Source organism: Equus caballus, chromosome 23 (assembly GCF_041296265.1).
Source record: "Equus caballus isolate H_3958 breed thoroughbred chromosome 23, TB-T2T, whole genome shotgun sequence".
NCBI lineage: Eukaryota > Metazoa > Chordata > Mammalia > Perissodactyla > Equidae > Equus > Equus caballus.
In genome coordinates this window covers 66,244,438-66,261,690 of record NC_091706.1, presented here as the reverse complement: position 1 = coordinate 66,261,690, position 17,253 = coordinate 66,244,438, and the positions used below count along the sequence as shown (strand labels likewise).

Below are 17,253 nucleotides of genomic sequence, written 5' to 3'. Positions count from 1 at the left end.
GCTTATCAGGGCTTTATGTATCTTTTGTTAGGCTTATTCCTAAGTACCTCACATATGATGCTAATGCAATATTTCTTTTTATGTTTTCCAGTTGTTTATGGTGTATAGGGATACAACTGACTTTTGTATATTGATCTTATACTCAGATATATAGATAATTATATCAGTTGCAAATGAGTTTTATTTCTCCCTTTCCAACTTTTATGCCTTAAATTTCTTAATTGTGTTGCATGTGGCTTCCAGTACATTGTTCAATAGAATCGGAGATAATACAAGATTTTAAAGAGAATGTTTCTAACGTTTCCCCATAAGAATTCTATTAACTACATTTTTTAATAGATCCTTTAGAGGTTAACAAAGTTTCCTCCTACTCCTAATTACTAAGAGTGGTATCACCAGTGAGTGGTTGGTTTACTAAGAGTTTGTATTACAAGAGTGGGGAAGTTTATAAAAATTTTTTTCTGCATCTGTTGAGAGGATCAATTTTTCTCCTTTATACTGTTAGTGTGGTGAATTACATTAACAGATGTTCTAATATTAAACTATCTTTGCATTTGTAAGGTAGTATATTATCCTTTTTAAAAGCACAATGGGATTCAGGTGACCAAGTTTTATTTAGGATTTTTTTTCTTTTTGGCCAGGAAAGATTTGCTTTGAGCTAACATCTGTTGCCAATCTTCCACTCTTTTCTTTCCCCTCCCCCAAACCCCAGTACATAGTTGTTTATTCTAGTTGTGAGTCCTTCTAGTTCTCCTATGTGAGCCGCTGCCACAGCATGGCTACTGACAGACGGGTGGTGTGGTTCTACTCCTGGGAACTGAGCCCAGGCTGCCAAAGCAGAGCACACTGGACTTTAACCACCAGGCCATCAGGGCTGGCTCTTTAGGATGTTCACAAGTATCTGTATGAGTGAAAGGATGTGTACCTTCTTTTCTCATATTGCCCTTACTTGGTTTCTGAATCAACATTATTCTTCTCTTAGAATAAACTCCTCTGCTTTGGAAGAGTTTATCTAAGAAATAAACTCTTGGTAAAACTTGAAAGGTTGGTAACTCTTCTGTAAAGCCATTGGGTCTAGTGGTGTCTTTAGGAGAAGACTTCTAATTACTGTTTCAATTTAATAGTTATAGGACTCTCCAGACTTTCTCTGGCTTCTTGAACTGGCACAGGAATACAGGCAAGGGGAAGCAGATGAAGGACAAACAGAAAGACCAAGGAGAAAACAGATAATAAAATGGCAGACTTAAATCCTGACATCAATAATTACATTAAATGGTCTAAAGAAAGCCGGAGTGATTATATTAATATTAGACAGAGTAGACTTCGAAGCAAATAAAATAACCAGGACAAAGAGGGACATTACATAATGATAAAATGGTCTATTCACCAAAAAGACATAGCAATCCTTCATGCACCAAATAACAGAGCTGTAACATTCATGAAGCAAAAACTGAGAGAAGTAAGAGGAGAAGCAGTCTGAGGACCAAACCCCATGGTATTACCACATTTAGAAGAATCAACAAGAGACCCAAGAAGGGCCCATTAACCACATCAGGGGACAATCTTGAATATCCTTTCAACAAAACACTAAACACCTCAATGAGATGTAGAAAATGATCATTCACGTCATGGGAGTACCAGGAGGAAAGAGAAAAAAGCGAGCTGTAGAATATTTTAGAAAGTAAGAATATACGTGTGAACCCCTAGTTCTGATAGTGATCCCTCAGTATCAAGTACAGGAAAACGTCTATGTGGATAACGCACCACAGTGTTATCAATGGTTAAATCTGCGATATGGGGTTGTTGGGAAAGGAGCGACCAGACGTCTTACTTCTAAAGTTGTACCTTTCTTTTAAATTATTAAGAGTAATTTTTATTGAACTTTGTAATTTTCAAACATAAATTGAATTAAACATACTAGCAAGTGTGCTGTGAGTTTGGGGAGGCCGAACTAGGTCATTAGGCTAAAACCAAAGTGTTGGCAGAGCTGTGTTCCTTCTGGGGACTCCAGGGACGCATCCATTCCTACCTTCTCCAGCTTCTAGAGGCTGCCTGCATTCCTCGGCTTATGATCATGCCGTTCCCACTTCCGCTGCTGTCACAGCACCTTCTCTGACCCTCCTGTTTCGCTCTTATACAAACCTTTGTAATACCAGGGGGCCCAGCCTCACAATCTAGGATAACCTCCCTATCTCAAGGTCATTAATTACATTTGCAAAGTTCCTTTCACTACATAAGGTAACCTATTTGTGGTTCCAGAGATTAGGACATGGACATCTTCGGGGACATTTTTCTGTATACCACATCAACCTTCCTCGAGTCACTTCCCATAACTTTCCTTTCCAGGATCTCCACTCTAAACCAAACCCATTCAGCGTCCTTTGCACATACCACGTGTCCTCACACCTTTGCAGACACCAATCCCTCTACTGGAAAAGAGAGTATACACTAGCAGTTCAGAGGTCTGATTCTGGAGTCAGACTGCTTGGGCTCAAACCTGTCTTCCTTGCTATACGGATTTGGACCATTTTTATTTCTTTATTTATGTATTTATTTGAGGAAGATTAGCTGTGAGCTAACATCTGCCACCAATCCTCCTCTTTTTGCTGAGGAAGACTGGCCCTGAGTTAACATCCGTGCCCATCTTCCTCTACTTTATATGTGGGATGCCTGCCACAGCATGGCCCCCTGAGGGGTGCCATGTCCACACTCGGGACCTGAACCGGTGAACCCCGGGCTGCCGAAGCAGAATGTGCGAACTTAACCACTGCACCAGGAGGCCGGCCCCTGTGAGGCGGGGTCGGTGAGCCGAGGAGTCGAAAGAAAGATTTCTTGGACTCTCAAGATCTGACAGTAGTGCTCTTTTATTTAGAGAATAGTGTAGCATGGGCACAGGACCCATGGGCAGTCAGAGCTTCTGCTGCCCCAAGTTGAGGGTTAGAGCTAAATTTAAGGCATAGGTATGTGAGTTATCTCTTTACAAGACAAAGGAAAGAATATGAAAAAAGTTAAAATGGTATCAGTGCCGGTGGGGTCTGGTCATTGGGTGATCCCATGACTTTTAGACAAGAATCAAATCGGATTAAGCAAAGGTTAGAAAGGTCAGAAGCCACCACCCTAAATCAGTTACATGAGATTGCCAGACAGCAACCAACTTAAGTTCTTGCCTTCCCCATTAAGAGTTTCTAGGGACAAGGTCATCTCTCTTCTTCTTCTTCCTGGTACAGAGAGGGAGGCACCTTTTACAGATAGAGATTTACCTTACAAATGTAAATGTGTCCCAACAAGGGCAAGTTCCATTCCCCAGAGCCTCCTTCCCTGTCCCAGTTTATCAAAAGCTATCAGCCCAAAACAATCCCGATGCCAAAGAGTCATATCTTGGGGTGGCCAATTTCAGGTCCCTACAAGGTCATCCCCCTTTCCTTCACAAATGCAAATATCTCTCAAAAGGGCAAGCAAAATTCCAGTCCTCGGAGCCTGCTTCTCATCTGCAGTTTTAAAAGTAACCAGCCTAAAATCCTCATCACCTGGACAACTTTTTTTATAAACCTAGATCTAAATAATCAGATTACAGGAAAAACAAATTAAATTACACAAGCAAATAAATACCCAAATCCAGACTGTGAAATGTGGTTTCTCTAATAAACCCATATTTTAAAAGGTGGCATGGGATGGGGGTCGTTTAAAGACTAAAAGAGGCAACAACCAAATTACACGTGTAGGCCTAAGTTTGGGTGTGGATTCAAAGCAACCAAGCATAGAAAGGTGCCTGTGAGACAAGCGGGGAAATCCGAGTCTAAACTAGCTACCAGGGAAAGATGAGGAACCACAAGTCTAACAACCACACGGTGCTCAGTATTTTAAAACGTTTCTTGAGAAGTACACCATGCGTACAGACTGACACACAAGTATTATTTCAGAGCGACACGACACACTTGGGACTCTTTAAAGACACTGTGGGAGGAAAAGGAAGAGGGGAACAGATGAAACACGATGGGCCCCCCACACGATCCGCTGAAGCTGACCGGTACACGGGCGTTCATGACTGATGAGGATTTTAGGCTGGTTATTTTTAAAACTACAGATGAGAAGCAGGCTCCGAGGACTGGAATTTTGCTTGCCCTTTTGAGACATTTGCGTTTGTGAAGGAAGGGGGGATGACCTTGTAGGGACCTGAAATTGGCCACCCCAAGATATGACTCTTTGGCATCGGGATTGTTTTGGGCTGATAGCTTTTGATAAACTGGGACAGGGAAGGAGGCTCTGGGGAATGGAACTTGCCCTTGTTGGGACACATTTACATTTGTAAAGTAAATCTCTATCTGTAAAAGGTGCCTCCCTCTCTGTACCAGGAAGAAGAAGAAGAGAGATGACCTTGTCCCTAGAAACTCTTAATGGGGAAGGCAAGAACTTAAGTTGGTTGCTGTCTGGCAATCTCATGTAACTGATTTAGGGTGGTGGCTTCTGACCTTTCTAACCTTTGCTTAATCCGATTTGATTCTTGTCTAAAAGTCATGGGATCACCCAATGACCAGACCCCATTTTAACTTTTTTTCATGTTCTTTCCTTTGTCTTGTAAAGAAATGATTCACATACCCATGCCTTATAAAATTAGCCCTAACCCTCAACTTGGGGCAGCAGCAGCGGCTCTGCCTGCCCATGGGTCCTGTCCCCATGCCAGCGGGGGCAGCAGTGGCAGCAGCAGGAGCTCTGACTGCCCGTGGGTCCTGTCCCCACGCACCAGCTCTGCCTGCCCATGGGTCCTGTCCCCATGCCAGTGGGGGCAGCAGCAGCGGCTCTGCCTGCCCGTGGGTCCTGTCCCCATGCCAGCGGGGGCAGCAGAAGCGGCAGCAGCAGCTCTGACTTCCCGTGGGTCCTGTCCCCATGCTATTCTATTCTCTAAATGAAAGAGCACTACTGCCAGATCTTGAGAGTCTAAGAAATCTTTCTTTCGACTCCTCGGCTCACCGACCCCGCATCAATGACGCTGCTCTACTTTTCTGTTTGAAACCTTCCACAAAACGCCTTTGAAAATACGTCTCCTGGGAAGCTTTTCTTTCCCAGTTTTGCCAGAAAAGTGATGAGGGATTCCTTTCCCAGCTCCCTAACTGCCCGTTCACGTCTTCAGCTCGCAGCACATCATCATGGCTTACCATTCCGGCCGGCCGTCTGCCCGCGCGCCCAGCGGGGGGACGGGCCAGGAGCGGGGCGGGTGCAGACCGGACAAGACCGGGGCGGGAGGCGGGGGACGGGCCAGGAGCGGGGCGTGGGGGGTGGGGCGTGGGGTGGGGGGACGGGAGAGGAGCTGGGCGGGCGGCGGGACCGGACAGGAGCGGGGCGGGCGGCGGGGGAGGCGCACAGGTGGCCGGGACTCGGGGACAGGGGTGTCCCGGCGGCCGGGCGCTGCGTGCCGGGCAGGAGGGGCTGTCCCTGGTAGAGCCGCCTTCCCAGACGGCAGCTCACGCAGAAGGGCCCCGCGTCCCCCGCAGAGGGACGTTCTCGGAGGCAAGCTAAGATCCAGGATGCGGAGCCCCGGGTGGTTCCTGCTCCTAAGGACACATGGCTGTCCGAGGGCACTGGGGAGCGCCCCTACAGACACACTACAACCGATCACTTAAAAACTGTCACCGAGCGCTCATCCTGTGTAGCGCCCGCGCTGCCGCTGACGGGCTAGGGCGCGGAGGGCAGACAGCGAGCCGTCCGGGGGCAGCCTGGGCGCAGCGCCGGCGTACGCGCTAAGAGGCGGGCTCGTCGGGGAACGCGGCACCGCCAAAAGTCACCTTCAGCGGTCACCGCGGCCACCCCGGCCCGGCCCGCGCGCCCGCCCGCACCGCGCCTGCGCGCACGTGCTCTCGGCCCGGGTCACTGCGGCAACACCGAGCGCGCAGGGCCGTCTGGGAGCCCCTCTGCCCGTCACCGCGCCCGCACACACCAGAGCCCCTCGCCTCCGCGCTGGGCCGCAACTGGGAGCAGACGCACGGGGGACACCCACTACGGGGGTCCCGGGCACGACCTTCGGGCCCGCCTTCTGGAAGCTTCCCTGCGGCCGGCCCTCACACTCGCCTCACCCACTTTCCCCGGTTTGGGGCGGCAGGCCAGCTTCCCTCAAGCTCCACAGACCCTGGGCCGGGGAAGCTGCGCCTGCGCAAAGGCGACTGTTCGGCAAGGGGCCAGACCCCGCGATACCTCGCCCCTCCCGCAGGTCTACCGCCCCAACGGCTCCGCCGAACTGGAAAGTTCTAAAGCCCCGCGCACGCTCCCTGAGGCCCTCAGGATCCTGGCTCCGCTCCTCCCTCCGCTCCTCCCTGGCCACGCCCCTTCCCCTCAGGAGGCTCCCCGCCTCCACGCCGTGCCAATCATCCATTTCTTCCCTCGGGCAACCTCGCAACAGGCCTCTGATTGGCTGACCTTGGGAGCGAACGCCGGGGAGGGGCGGCGACGATAGGCTGGAAGCCGGCCCCGGCCGCCCCGCAGTGTGCGCGGAAGGTGATTGGTCGGCGCCGCCGTCCAATCAGCGGCGGGATGTCGGATTCAAACGGCACTCGTTGGGCCTGCGGTCGGTTTGTCGCAGTCGAGCCGTTGCCTTGGCCGGACGTCGACGTGCGGCCTGCTGCCCCGCTTTTCGCGCCCCGTGTCCCGCGCCGCGCCGCGCCGCGCCCCGCCCGCAGGATGGCCCACAAACAGATCTACTACTCGGACAAGTACTTCGACGAACACTACGAGTACCGGTGAGCGGCCGGCCGGCGCCTGGGGCCGAGGGCTCGGCGCGCTGGGCCGGGGTCACAGGCCGGGGGTCGGGGAGCGCCGGCCGCCGCCGCCGCCGCCGCCCTTTGTCTCGGGGGACGGGGACAGGGCGGCCGGGGCCGGGTCCTCGGCGGGCGGGGCGGGAGCGCTCCCGTGCTGCGGCGGCCGTCGGGGGAGCTGGGGTGCCGGAGGGCCCGACGGGCGGGGTGGTGTGGCGCGGTGTCCGGTGAGGCGGGTCGCGGCCCGGGTCCTTCCCCGCCGGGGTGTGTTGGCCGCGGACCCCTGGCATGGGGTCGGGGGGGTGGTCTGGGTGCCGACGTCACGTGACGCCGAGCGGCGGGGCGAGCCGAGGCCGCTGAGCTGGGGAGCGCGGGGGCGGCGGGGGCGTGGCGTCCGGGGGGGGCGGCCGCGGCGCCGGTTTGCTGCCCGGCCCTGGGGTCCGGCCTCCAGGAGGCTGGTGGGGCGAGGACGTGACGGCGGGCGGCCTGCCCGGTTTGCTTTCGTCCCCTGGTACCTTGAAGGCCCACGTTCGCAGGAGAAAAAGTAAAGATTAGTAGTAAGTTAGTGTTATCTGCCTGGTTGTCATGTTCCTGGCCGGAGAAGCGCCGTGCTTTTCTGGCTGTGGGTAGACGTGCAGTCCATCTTCTTGTGTGTGGTCACTGCGCACTGCACGGTCCTAGGCCGGTCACATCGGGGTGATGTGCAGTCATGTGGTTTCGACCCCGAGCCCGGCTGGGGGCACCGCGTATCGGACGCAGTGGACGTCACGGCTCTCCAGACTGGAGGGCCGCTCGGAAGCGCGTCTGGCTCCAGGCGGACTGAGACGCCCTGACGGCGTCGTTGATAAGCCCTGGCCGTGCCGCCTGCGCCGTGGGAGCTGCAGCCTGCGGGACTGGGTGGCTTGAGTGTGGCGGTGTGTGGACGGGAATCCCGTCATGTCTGAAGTCGCATGTTGGAATCCAGTCTTGGGTAGAGCTGGTCTTTCCTGCCCAAGCCCCCCGCCGTCAAGCAGGACAGCGGTTGATGTCCAGAGGCGCTCTTAGAGGGAGACTACAGCGACAGACCCCGCCGGCGGTGACTCTAGGGTGGTTCGTATATAGTGGTGCGGCGTGCACTGTAAATGGCAAAAATTAGTATTTGTTTTTGCCAGTAGGCATTATCTACATCTTTGATTTCTCTTTTGTAGAAACTTAATTTCCTATTCCTTTTGCTTATGCTGAGGTTCCTTCGTGAATGGACTTCAAGAATTGGTTCAAATGATTTTTGCCAGCTATGATAGTAAGCATAATTTGACGTGGTGGCCTCCTGGCAATCTAGTGACATAGTAAATGTTGTTCTAAGGGTCACTTTTGTCCTGCGAATTAGTACTTAACTAACCAGCCACTGACTAGAACCTAAGTTGATGACAGCTTAGTGCTTACAATGAGTTATGGGTGCAGTTTTCCTGTGTGCCAGGAAGTGTGAGCAGATTACACCATTCTCCCCCACTCCCCGGAGAGACTCAGAGGTCGATACTATACTGGTCACAAAATTCAGTTGCTGGTTATGGAGGACTCTGCGTAAACTATTACTGCTACTGATAACGATGAAAATGGGGCTGGGAATTGTGATTTTATAAAGATGATTTTTTTTAAGAAGCGGAGGGTGCAGATTTCAGGAATTTCACAAACCTGCAATTGTACATATTTTTGATGGTTTGACATTGAAGAATATTGCATGCCTTCCTAAAAATCTGGATAAAGTGTTAGAGATAGGTCAGTAACTTACTGGAAAGCTGAAAGTCTGTGTGTAAGGTTGCAGGTACATGTATATGTGCAATTAGTGTTTGCTTTTATTTTTAAACAAAGTATAAAGCAACTTCTGGAGTACACAAGGACTTGTATCTACTACAAATGTATGTTGAGTAATAGGAAGCCCAAATTAATTGTAACAGATTGGGTTTTTGCCCCCTCCTGAAAAAGGCTACATGGGCTTGGGATGACAGCTCTACAGTCAGAGCCCATCTGAATTTAATAATTGTGTCTGTGGTCTTAGATGGCTTCTCTGTCTCCCTGATCACGTTAGTCTGCCTCGTAACCAACAGAAAGGAGAAAAAAAGAAGAGTTGGGCGTGTTCTTTTGAGTATACTTTCTTTAAGTTGCATATTTTTGTTTATGTCCTATTGGTCAGGATTTAGTCCTGTGACCAGAGGGAGCTGCAGGGGAGGCTGTGATTTAGATTCCATGTGCCCCAATTCATTTTTGGGGTTCTATTCCTGAAGAAGATTGAGACAAATAGCAAGGAGCCTCTGCTAGGGGAAAAAAGTTAATCCTAAGTAAAAGGCCTTCTGCTTTTGGACTTCATATTCTTCTCTAATTTGAACATAGGCCATCAAAAATCAGAAGTAAAGGTATAGAGGATAGTCTTCAAGACTGACACCAATGGTAATGTAACGGAGTTGCTTTAAAGAACTTTGTTTTGAGGACAAAAACTGTCAATTTTAAGTATCCTAAAGATGCATATGTAAAGTGATTATAATTTTAGGAAAGGCATATTTACATAGAGCACTAATATTTCACTCTTTTAACAGGCATGTCATGTTACCCAGAGAACTTTCCAAACAAGTACCCAAAACCCATCTGATGTCTGAAGAGGAGTGGAGGAGACTTGGTGTCCAACAGAGTCTAGGCTGGGTTCATTACATGATTCATGAGCCAGGTACGGTCAACTGAATTCAATAGTAGTGGTTGTGGTTGTTGAAGAGTTTTAGTAGTACTGACATTGAATAAAATCTCAAAGTAACTGATAAGGTTGACTATCTTTGAATGTCTGATTCCTTTCTTTAGAGAGGGTTCGGTTCCAATTTTATAGTAAATAAAATACCAAAACTGAAAATAGTGCATTATTCTACCTGCAAAAATAGCAAGTCAAAATATAGGCTATTTTGTTGAAGTTTAAAATGTATCATTGTTCATAGTATCTTAAGTATTTTACCATAAGTATATTTAGAATTCTGGTGTCCCCTCTTTGAAAACTATAAATTTATTTTAAGACAACTTAAGTGTTCTTAAGTTCTATGTGTAGAAATTGATGCAATTTGAAGTGGTTTGTCTTTTCCTTTGGCTTTCTATTGAAGGATAATTGGTATCTACCACGTTAAGTTTAAATGAGATGACATGTGAGTGAACTCAAATGTGCTACTGTTATGCTTTATGAGTGCTTATGCTGTTAGGTGGTATTTACCAGAGAGTTTTACCAGGTACTAAATAGTAAACTAGACTAAACTTTGTGGGCTTAAATTCTACTTCTGGGTTATCATTACATCTAACTTAGAGGATTTATAATGCTTAGAACAAAATGAGAACTGTAGAAGCCAAACTAGGTGGAACTAAAGCTATTTTGCTTTCTGCTCTTGTTGAAAAAAGTAGCAGCAGCAGAAAACTCCTAACTTCCTTGGGATTGGGTCAGTAATTGTATTAGAGTTCAAGAGGTCTTTCTCTAGATAACACAAAAGCAACTTGAGGAACTTAACTGTAGGTTCCTGGCCCCAACCTGCTGAAACAGAAACTATGGGGGTGGACCTCTGGGACCTGCATTTTTATAAGCTGGTGGTTTTGGAATGAGATGTTAGGTGTCTTTTCTCCACAGTTACCCTTCTCTTTGCTTTTCACTGGAATTGAGGTTCTAAAGGTAGAAACCATTCTCCCCAAAGTAGCCTCTCTACTTAGCATCTCTTTTCTCCAGGTGAATAAAACTTAAAGCACTGGGGGCATAGTTTCATCCTTAGGTTGCTTTCTTTTGTTCACTGTTGACAGTGACTTTGAAGCAATATTCATTTCAAACACCTCAATAAGTAACATTGACCATAGATTTATTTTATTTTATTTTGGTCCAATTGAGAAATCTTTGTTGAATGAATGAAAATTAACATACTTTAAAATGATATAAAATATTTTCTTTCCACAGAACCACATATTCTTCTCTTTAGACGACCTCTTCCAAAAGATCAACAAAAATGAAGTATATCTGGGCATTGTCAATTAAATCTTTTTCAAATTTAATGTATATGTGTATATAAGGTAGTATTCAGTGAATACTTGAAAAATGTACAAATTGTTCATCCATACCTGTGCATGAGCTGTATTCTTCACAGCAACAGAGCTCAGTTAAATGCAACTGCAAGTAGGTTACTGTAAGGTGTTTAAATTTCTTCTGGTCGGTGTTTCTCTTAATGTAAGTGCCTGTTTGACTTTACCTGTTACTTCTGTTTAAATAAAGTTTGTATGTTGCATTTATCCCTGTTTGAAGTTATTGAGGTTTATTAAGGATAATTTGTGACTGCTGAGGTTGTTGGTTGGTTTCAGTTTTACAGTTTTACTCAGAAGGAAACTTACGGTAAAGAAATGTTATTAATTGGGTTTAAAATAGCTTGGTGTGATGAGGGTACCATTTAAATTCACTTATGAAGAAACTAAGAACCAGGGATAAGTTTAATAGAACCAAAGTTGATTTTATAGCTCTGTTGTTAGTCTAGTTCCTAGAGAATTGTCTAGAATCTCCACTTGAATGAAAGCTGAACTTAATACTCTCTGGGCTGCTTCCACTTATCTAAAAACTGCCACATCTAGGGCCTTGGAAGAAACCACTTAACCCTGTTTCTCCTTTTCTCCATGAACCAAGTGGGGATAATGTTTCTTATAAAACATCACAGCATTTTTAGAAGTCCAAAAGCACTGTAAAGCACCCTTCATGCCATGTATATTTTGTCTGTTAAATAGCCTTTTTAGCTGCTGGGGAAATATTTTAGAGTTAATGCAAACACAGGCAATTTATCCTCATTGCTATGCTGGAGAAACCTTTTAAATGAGCTGCCAGTAAACATAAGCACCCGCCAGCGCCTCGGTCTGGTGGTCCTTTGTATGCCCCTCTCTTTAGAAAGGGATGCCTTTACACATACTGAGCACGATAAATACTTAAGGGGATAAATACTTAAGGGGATGAGCAGCGGCCTAGAACTTATCCCTGCCCCGGGGACCCATCAGCTAGAGGTCTAGGGTTAGCAAGCCCACAGAAAGGTGCCTGAATTGTTAAGTAAACGTCATCCTTTAGGGTACACCGGAGAGTGTTGAGAGGGAGGGGTGACGTCCCCCCTCAATCTTCAGCATTGATTACTGCCAGACTCCAGGCCTCTCCCCACCCTGGAGGTGGGTGCTTCGAGGTGTGTTTAATCGACCTGTGCGACCCGCACAGAAGGAAACTTGGATAACTGGAGCTGCCTGCATTCCGTTTGAAATACCTGGTAGTCACTCTAACCAAGTCTCCCGGCAAGAGACCGAGGAAACCTACAATTAGCCCCGTGGGTCAAACAGCCTACACTGCCCGCACCTTCCCGCAGACCCACCAGCCAGAGGATCGTCGCCGCCGCCCCTCCCCTACTCAGAGTGCTCGCGTCCCTGTGCCTTCTCACCCTGCCGTTACCACGCCTCCTGCCCTGTGCGCTGCTTCCCTGCAGCGCGAAGCCCCACCACTGTCCATCTCCCTTTCCCGGCACATGCTGTCCAGCTGTCCGCTGAGAGGACCGCGCAGCGCTGAAGGTTTCCTGGGCTTCGCGTTCCCGCAAGCTGAGCACTCCCTGTCTGGCTGGCTTGCCAGGTCGCAGGACCAGAGGGTACGCAGTCCTCCACGTCGCCAAGCCGCCCCAGCCCCGCCCCGGCTCCAGGTGCCCGCCACCGTGCGCACGGGCTTTCGTCCAGGCCAGCGTGCCGCCCTTCCCGACAGTCCCGGAGAACCCGCGCTCAGCACACCGGCGCCCCCACCCCCCGCCCACGTGGGCCCAGAGCGGCCGCTGCGCGCACTTCCGGCCGGAAGCGGGGCGGGCCGGGGCGCGGGTGTGTGACGCACTTCCTGGCGTCCGCTCCGAAGGCGGAAAACCCGGGGGGAAGGTGCGGGGAGGCGGCGCTCCGCGCGTCTGCGCCGCCAGCCGACCGGGGCTGCTGGCCTCCCGGGCTGGGCTTCGTCCGAGCCGCTGCCATGGCCTCGGAGGGGCCGCGGGAGCCGGCGGGCGAGGTGAGGACCGGAGCCCGGAGTGGTGGGGGGCGGCACGGGGCGCGGGCGCAGGCGGGGGCGGGCGGCGCGGACTGGCCCCGGCGCGCCCACCCCCCGCGGTTAAACGGGCGGCGGAGGCCGCGGTCGAGGGGGCCGCTCCGGTCCCCAGGCTGCGGGGGGCTCTCCGCCGGGCCGGTCGCCGCTGTCACGGGACGGGAGGCTTGTCTGAAGTCGCTCGTTGCGGTGCTGTGAGGCGGCGGGTCCGCCGGACGGGCTCGGTCCCCCGCGGAGGAGCCCTGGCGAGCGCGTAAACGGGCGTCCACGTGAATTAACTGCCGCGCGTGTGAGACGGCCAGTGGGAGCAAATCTCTTAGCACGGATCTAAAGGAAACAGGAACACAAAAACACAATTTTAAGTTAAAGTTCCAAGAGCTCCTGGCGATAGAATTATTTTCCGGCAAAGCTAGCTTTTGCTTTCAACAAGATTCTTAGTGGGTCAGTGAGTGAAAAGCAAACGTTCTGTAAGTTTTTCGAGAAATCGAGTGGAAACAGACTTCCGCAGTGTGCGGTGAGCGCCCCCGCTGAGCCTTGCGCGGGTGTCTCTGTGTATTGACTTCCGGCAGCTCCGCGGGTCCCAGTTATCCCGAACCGCTGCCCGAGAGGTGACATGCCCGTGTTCCGAGTCAACGCAAGGGAGCGCTCTCCGCTGTGCTCCCGACTGTCTTCTGGCTGGGAATTTACTTCCACTGTAACTAGTCCTCCTTATTTCTCACTTCCAAAATTTGGTAGACCGCTTTTCCTAGTAAAACAAAATTCACTGGGGGAGAGACTGTCAGCAAACAGGTTCTTGTCTTTATGAGGCGAAGCGTTTGAACAACAGCACCGTGATTAGCCTTTCTGAAGCTGCTAGAAGGGAGCGACTCTAGGTTTTTTGTTTGTTTACATTTGGTCAATCTCAGAATGTGTGTATCCACAACCCGCTTTTTTCCCTCAGGGCATCAAGTTGTCCGCAGATGTCAAACCGTTTGTCCCCAAATTTGCTGGGCTCAGCGTGGCATGGTCAGAGTCTTCAGAAGCACGCGTGTTCCCCAGCTGTGCAGCCACGTACTATCCGTGCGTTCAGGAGCTACCAGTGCCTGAGTATGTATCCGTCCACGTGTCCCGCCCTACCTGGGGACTTTGTTTCTTGGCTTCAGTGGTGATTAGACTTTGAAATGTGCTGCAGCCAGCACATTAAAGTTCTCAGAGCGATTAGAGAAGATGCTCCTCAGTCAAGAAGAGTCTGAGCCAGTAGCACAACTTAACTGTGTCATGGACCAAAACTGGAGCTTCAGCTCTCCTTTTCTTTCTCCGAAACCTTTTCTTTCTCCGAAATCTTGCAGTTATTTTGGGCAAGGAAAGTACGGAGACTGCGTTGAGTTTATTAGTAGGAAATACAGTTTCCGGGTTCATTTGTGGATACGGTTTAAAACTATGTAGGATCTAACAGGAGCTGGAATGGTAAGAAGGGTGTGGGGAGGAAGTGGGGCAAAGGACAGCCCAATAAGCAAACATGCCCTTGGGTCTTAGGGTGTGGCATGTACAGTCTTGCTCCGGGAAGGAGTGGGGCTGGCGGCCACAGCTGCCACTGTGTGTGGATAATAATTTGGAAATGGCTGGGTTTGCTTTCACCCTATTTCCTGTGGAGATGGATTCTACAAGTTTTGATTATAAATTTTTCTGAATTTGAGTTGAAAGAAGGTTTTTGTTGTCCTTTAAATTTTTTTTTTCTCAAAATTCATTCTCTAGGTAATTGCAAAATGGTTTCCATTATTAGTTGAATTTAGAAAAATAAATGTTAAACCTTTTACACAGTTGTGTAGATTACTTGTGGATTTATTTTTAAGGCATGAATCACCTTTACGCTGTGTAAGAATTCTTGTCATTATTGATGTTTCTTTGATGTGGGTCAAACTTGTTTCATTTTTCTTATGCCTGTGTGGTGTGATTGAAAATAGTTTATACTTCATATAAAGCCTAGAACTGTATTCAAAAGAATGAAAATTGGAAAGAATAAGAAAATCATTGAGTTGTCTGGTGTATTTAGAGATTATTGAAAGTTGTATTTTTTGACAGAAGTTGAAGTCTTGCCTGTATATGCTGGAGGTCTTTGGTAAGCATACCCAAGTCTCCCACTGTAATTTCATCTTTTGTAACAGGGAGCTTGGCATGGGTCTCATTTAGGTGGTTCCCAACCTTGGGTGGTTCACGTAATAAAACACAGAATACACCTCACTCAGTGACAAGGACTCTGAGCTGTCTACTGGGTGGGATTCCAGTTACCCAAAGTAAAGGTGGAACACGTTGCTATAGCTAAAGCAGTATTCTGGCAGTAATATGGATGGAGACTACTAAGCAGAGCCTCAAGGATGTGACTGTAAAAATTACGTTTCTTAACTCTTGATCCTTTTTTAGCTTTGATTTTTTAAAACTGTTTATAAACAAGGAAAAGATTGGCGACAGTATTCCTGTCTGACAAGAAAACAATTAAGGATAAAGGAGGCATGAAACAGAGGGGCAAGGTTAGAAGGGACAAGAGCCTTAGAAGTAGGGATGAAATGGTGCGACTTTACACCGTTGAGAACCTATCGGCTAGTGAGTCCTAATGTAAGTTAAGAATTGCATTGCTGTAGTCAGATTTTGTTGAAATGGAGCCCTCTTGCCGCCATGAAAAATAGGAGTAGCATTTTCCATAACAAATGTAGCTCCTCTTCCCTGCTCCTTCCACTCTAGCTCCCTCCTTCTGTGTGTCCCCTTCCCTCCTCTTCCCCTAAAGGAGGAGGCAGCCTTTTCCAGCCTCTGTGGACCTGCAGTACCTCCAACAGTGCACGCCAGAGGACTTCATTTATTCACCTGCAGTTGATCATTGAAAGGCTACTATATGGAAAGCACTAGATGCTAAGGGGGATTGAAAGGCTATTCTCACGAGCTGTGTTCCTCTTTTTGTCAGTTGTATATAGGCTTGAACTGATGGAGATAGAAGAAAATGTACCAGTCTCCTCCAAATTCATCTTTTAGACAAGTATTAATAGAAGTATTCTGACATAGAGAATTGGCCGTGTTTTGAAAGTGTATTTACTGGTGTAATGAACAAATAGAAGCTATGCCAACAAAATAAGTTCTCTGTTCCCAGTGATGTCCCTGGACAATGACTTTGTTGATTGTCATAGTACATGCTTTGTGACAAATCCTTTGCAACACATGCATGAGGATGTGTTCATTTTGTTTGAGTATTATTGTATACGTTCATTTCTTTCATGCCACAGTCCATTAGGTTGGCAGGGAGGTGTAATGTTATTTTTACACATGAGGAACTGAGGCTGGAAATGTTTGTTCAAAGTCACTCAGATAGGTGGTGCAGAACCAGAATTAGCATTCATTTCTTCTGACCTGAGTTCAGTCTTATTCCCCAAAGCAACTATTGCCGTTGGCAAGAGTTTGCTGAGTATTTTCAGCATCTTGCAATATATTGTGAAATGTCACAGTGCACCAATGGATGCTGTTAAAACCTCTCAGCTGTGAGAACTAGCAGTCCTAACACAATGTGGCGCAGGTCTGTGTGGGTGGAGGAGTGGCTGGATCCCCGACAGGGCTTGGCCTGATGGAAGGGAGACAGTAGAGGAGTAAGGAAGGTGCACTTGCTGGAGGGAAGCTGTTAGCCTATTGAAAGCCTATTGGTACAGCTGAAAAGTTAGGTTTGCTGGGTAGGAAATGGGAGCTTTTGGTGGTGTTTTGAGTGGGGTCATGATCATCACGCTAGTGACGCTGGTTCACCTTTAAGGGAGAGGGGCTTGAAGGCTTTGACTGGCTTCCTGGCCTTCGAAATAGAGAACAAAATATGTGGAGACCAGCTGCAGGAAGGCTCCTTGGTTGTCCGTATGGGTCTCAGTGGGAAAGATGCTATCGTGGTGTCCAGCTGAATACCTGGGAAGAATTGTGGCATCATTCATGAGAACACAGGTGGGAAGTGGGGCTGGTTTGGGGGCCAGATGTTCCATTTTGGACTTATGTGTGCCAGATGGGGGAAAAGCGAACTATTAAGTGGAGATAGAGGCCTGGAGGTGGTGAAAGTGCTCGATTGCAAGTGCATATGTGAAGTCTTGAGGAGGACAACGAGAGGTTTGCACTCAGAACGAGTCTGACAGGTGAGATAGGGAGAGTGCAGAGGAGGCCGTGGCCTGGAGGAGCCTTTGGAAGGTGGTGAGAGCAGGGAGAGGGCAGGGGTTGCATATGCAGGCCAGCGGAGCTTTCCAAGTGATGTGACAGAAGGGGCGAACTCTGCAGACGCCATGCAGAAGAGGTGGCTGATCTGGGCAGGAAGGAGGTCCCCATAGACTCAGGGGCCTTTGGTAGGGATGGGGCAAGGGGAGGTGGAGCAGCGAGAGCAGTGGATACGGCACAGGTACCCCAGGGAGGTTAGCTTTAGGAGGTGAGCTGCTGATATCA

The 17,253-nt window shown here is 48.9% G+C and overlaps 2 protein-coding genes across 4 annotated transcripts in view; both read left to right on the top strand.

Moving 5' to 3' along the window:
* The first annotated feature begins 5,872 nt into the window (after window positions 1-5,872).
* Window positions 5,873-11,018, top strand: CKS2 (CDC28 protein kinase regulatory subunit 2). The gene is made up of 3 exons (XM_023627568.2): window positions 5,873-6,728; window positions 9,314-9,441; window positions 10,690-11,018. Exons 1-3 carry the CDS (start codon window positions 6,523-6,525, stop codon window positions 10,740-10,742), a joined length of 387 nt encoding a protein of 128 aa, XP_023483336.2. The 5' UTR covers window positions 5,873-6,522; the 3' UTR covers window positions 10,743-11,018.
* A 1,583-nt stretch (window positions 11,019-12,601) lies between these two features.
* SECISBP2 (SECIS binding protein 2) overlaps window positions 12,602-17,253 on the top strand; it is a 39,579-nt gene continuing 34,927 nt past the window's right edge. For all 3 annotated transcript variants that reach the window (XR_011431226.1, XM_023627566.2, XM_023627565.2), the window contains exons 1-2: window positions 12,602-12,789; window positions 13,763-13,908. Coding sequence is in view for 2 of the 3 variants with exons in the window: in XM_023627566.2 (XP_023483334.2) it covers window positions 12,754-12,789; window positions 13,763-13,908 (182 nt within the window). In the remaining variant the exon portion in view is untranslated. The remainder of the gene's footprint in view (window positions 12,790-13,762; window positions 13,909-17,253) is intronic.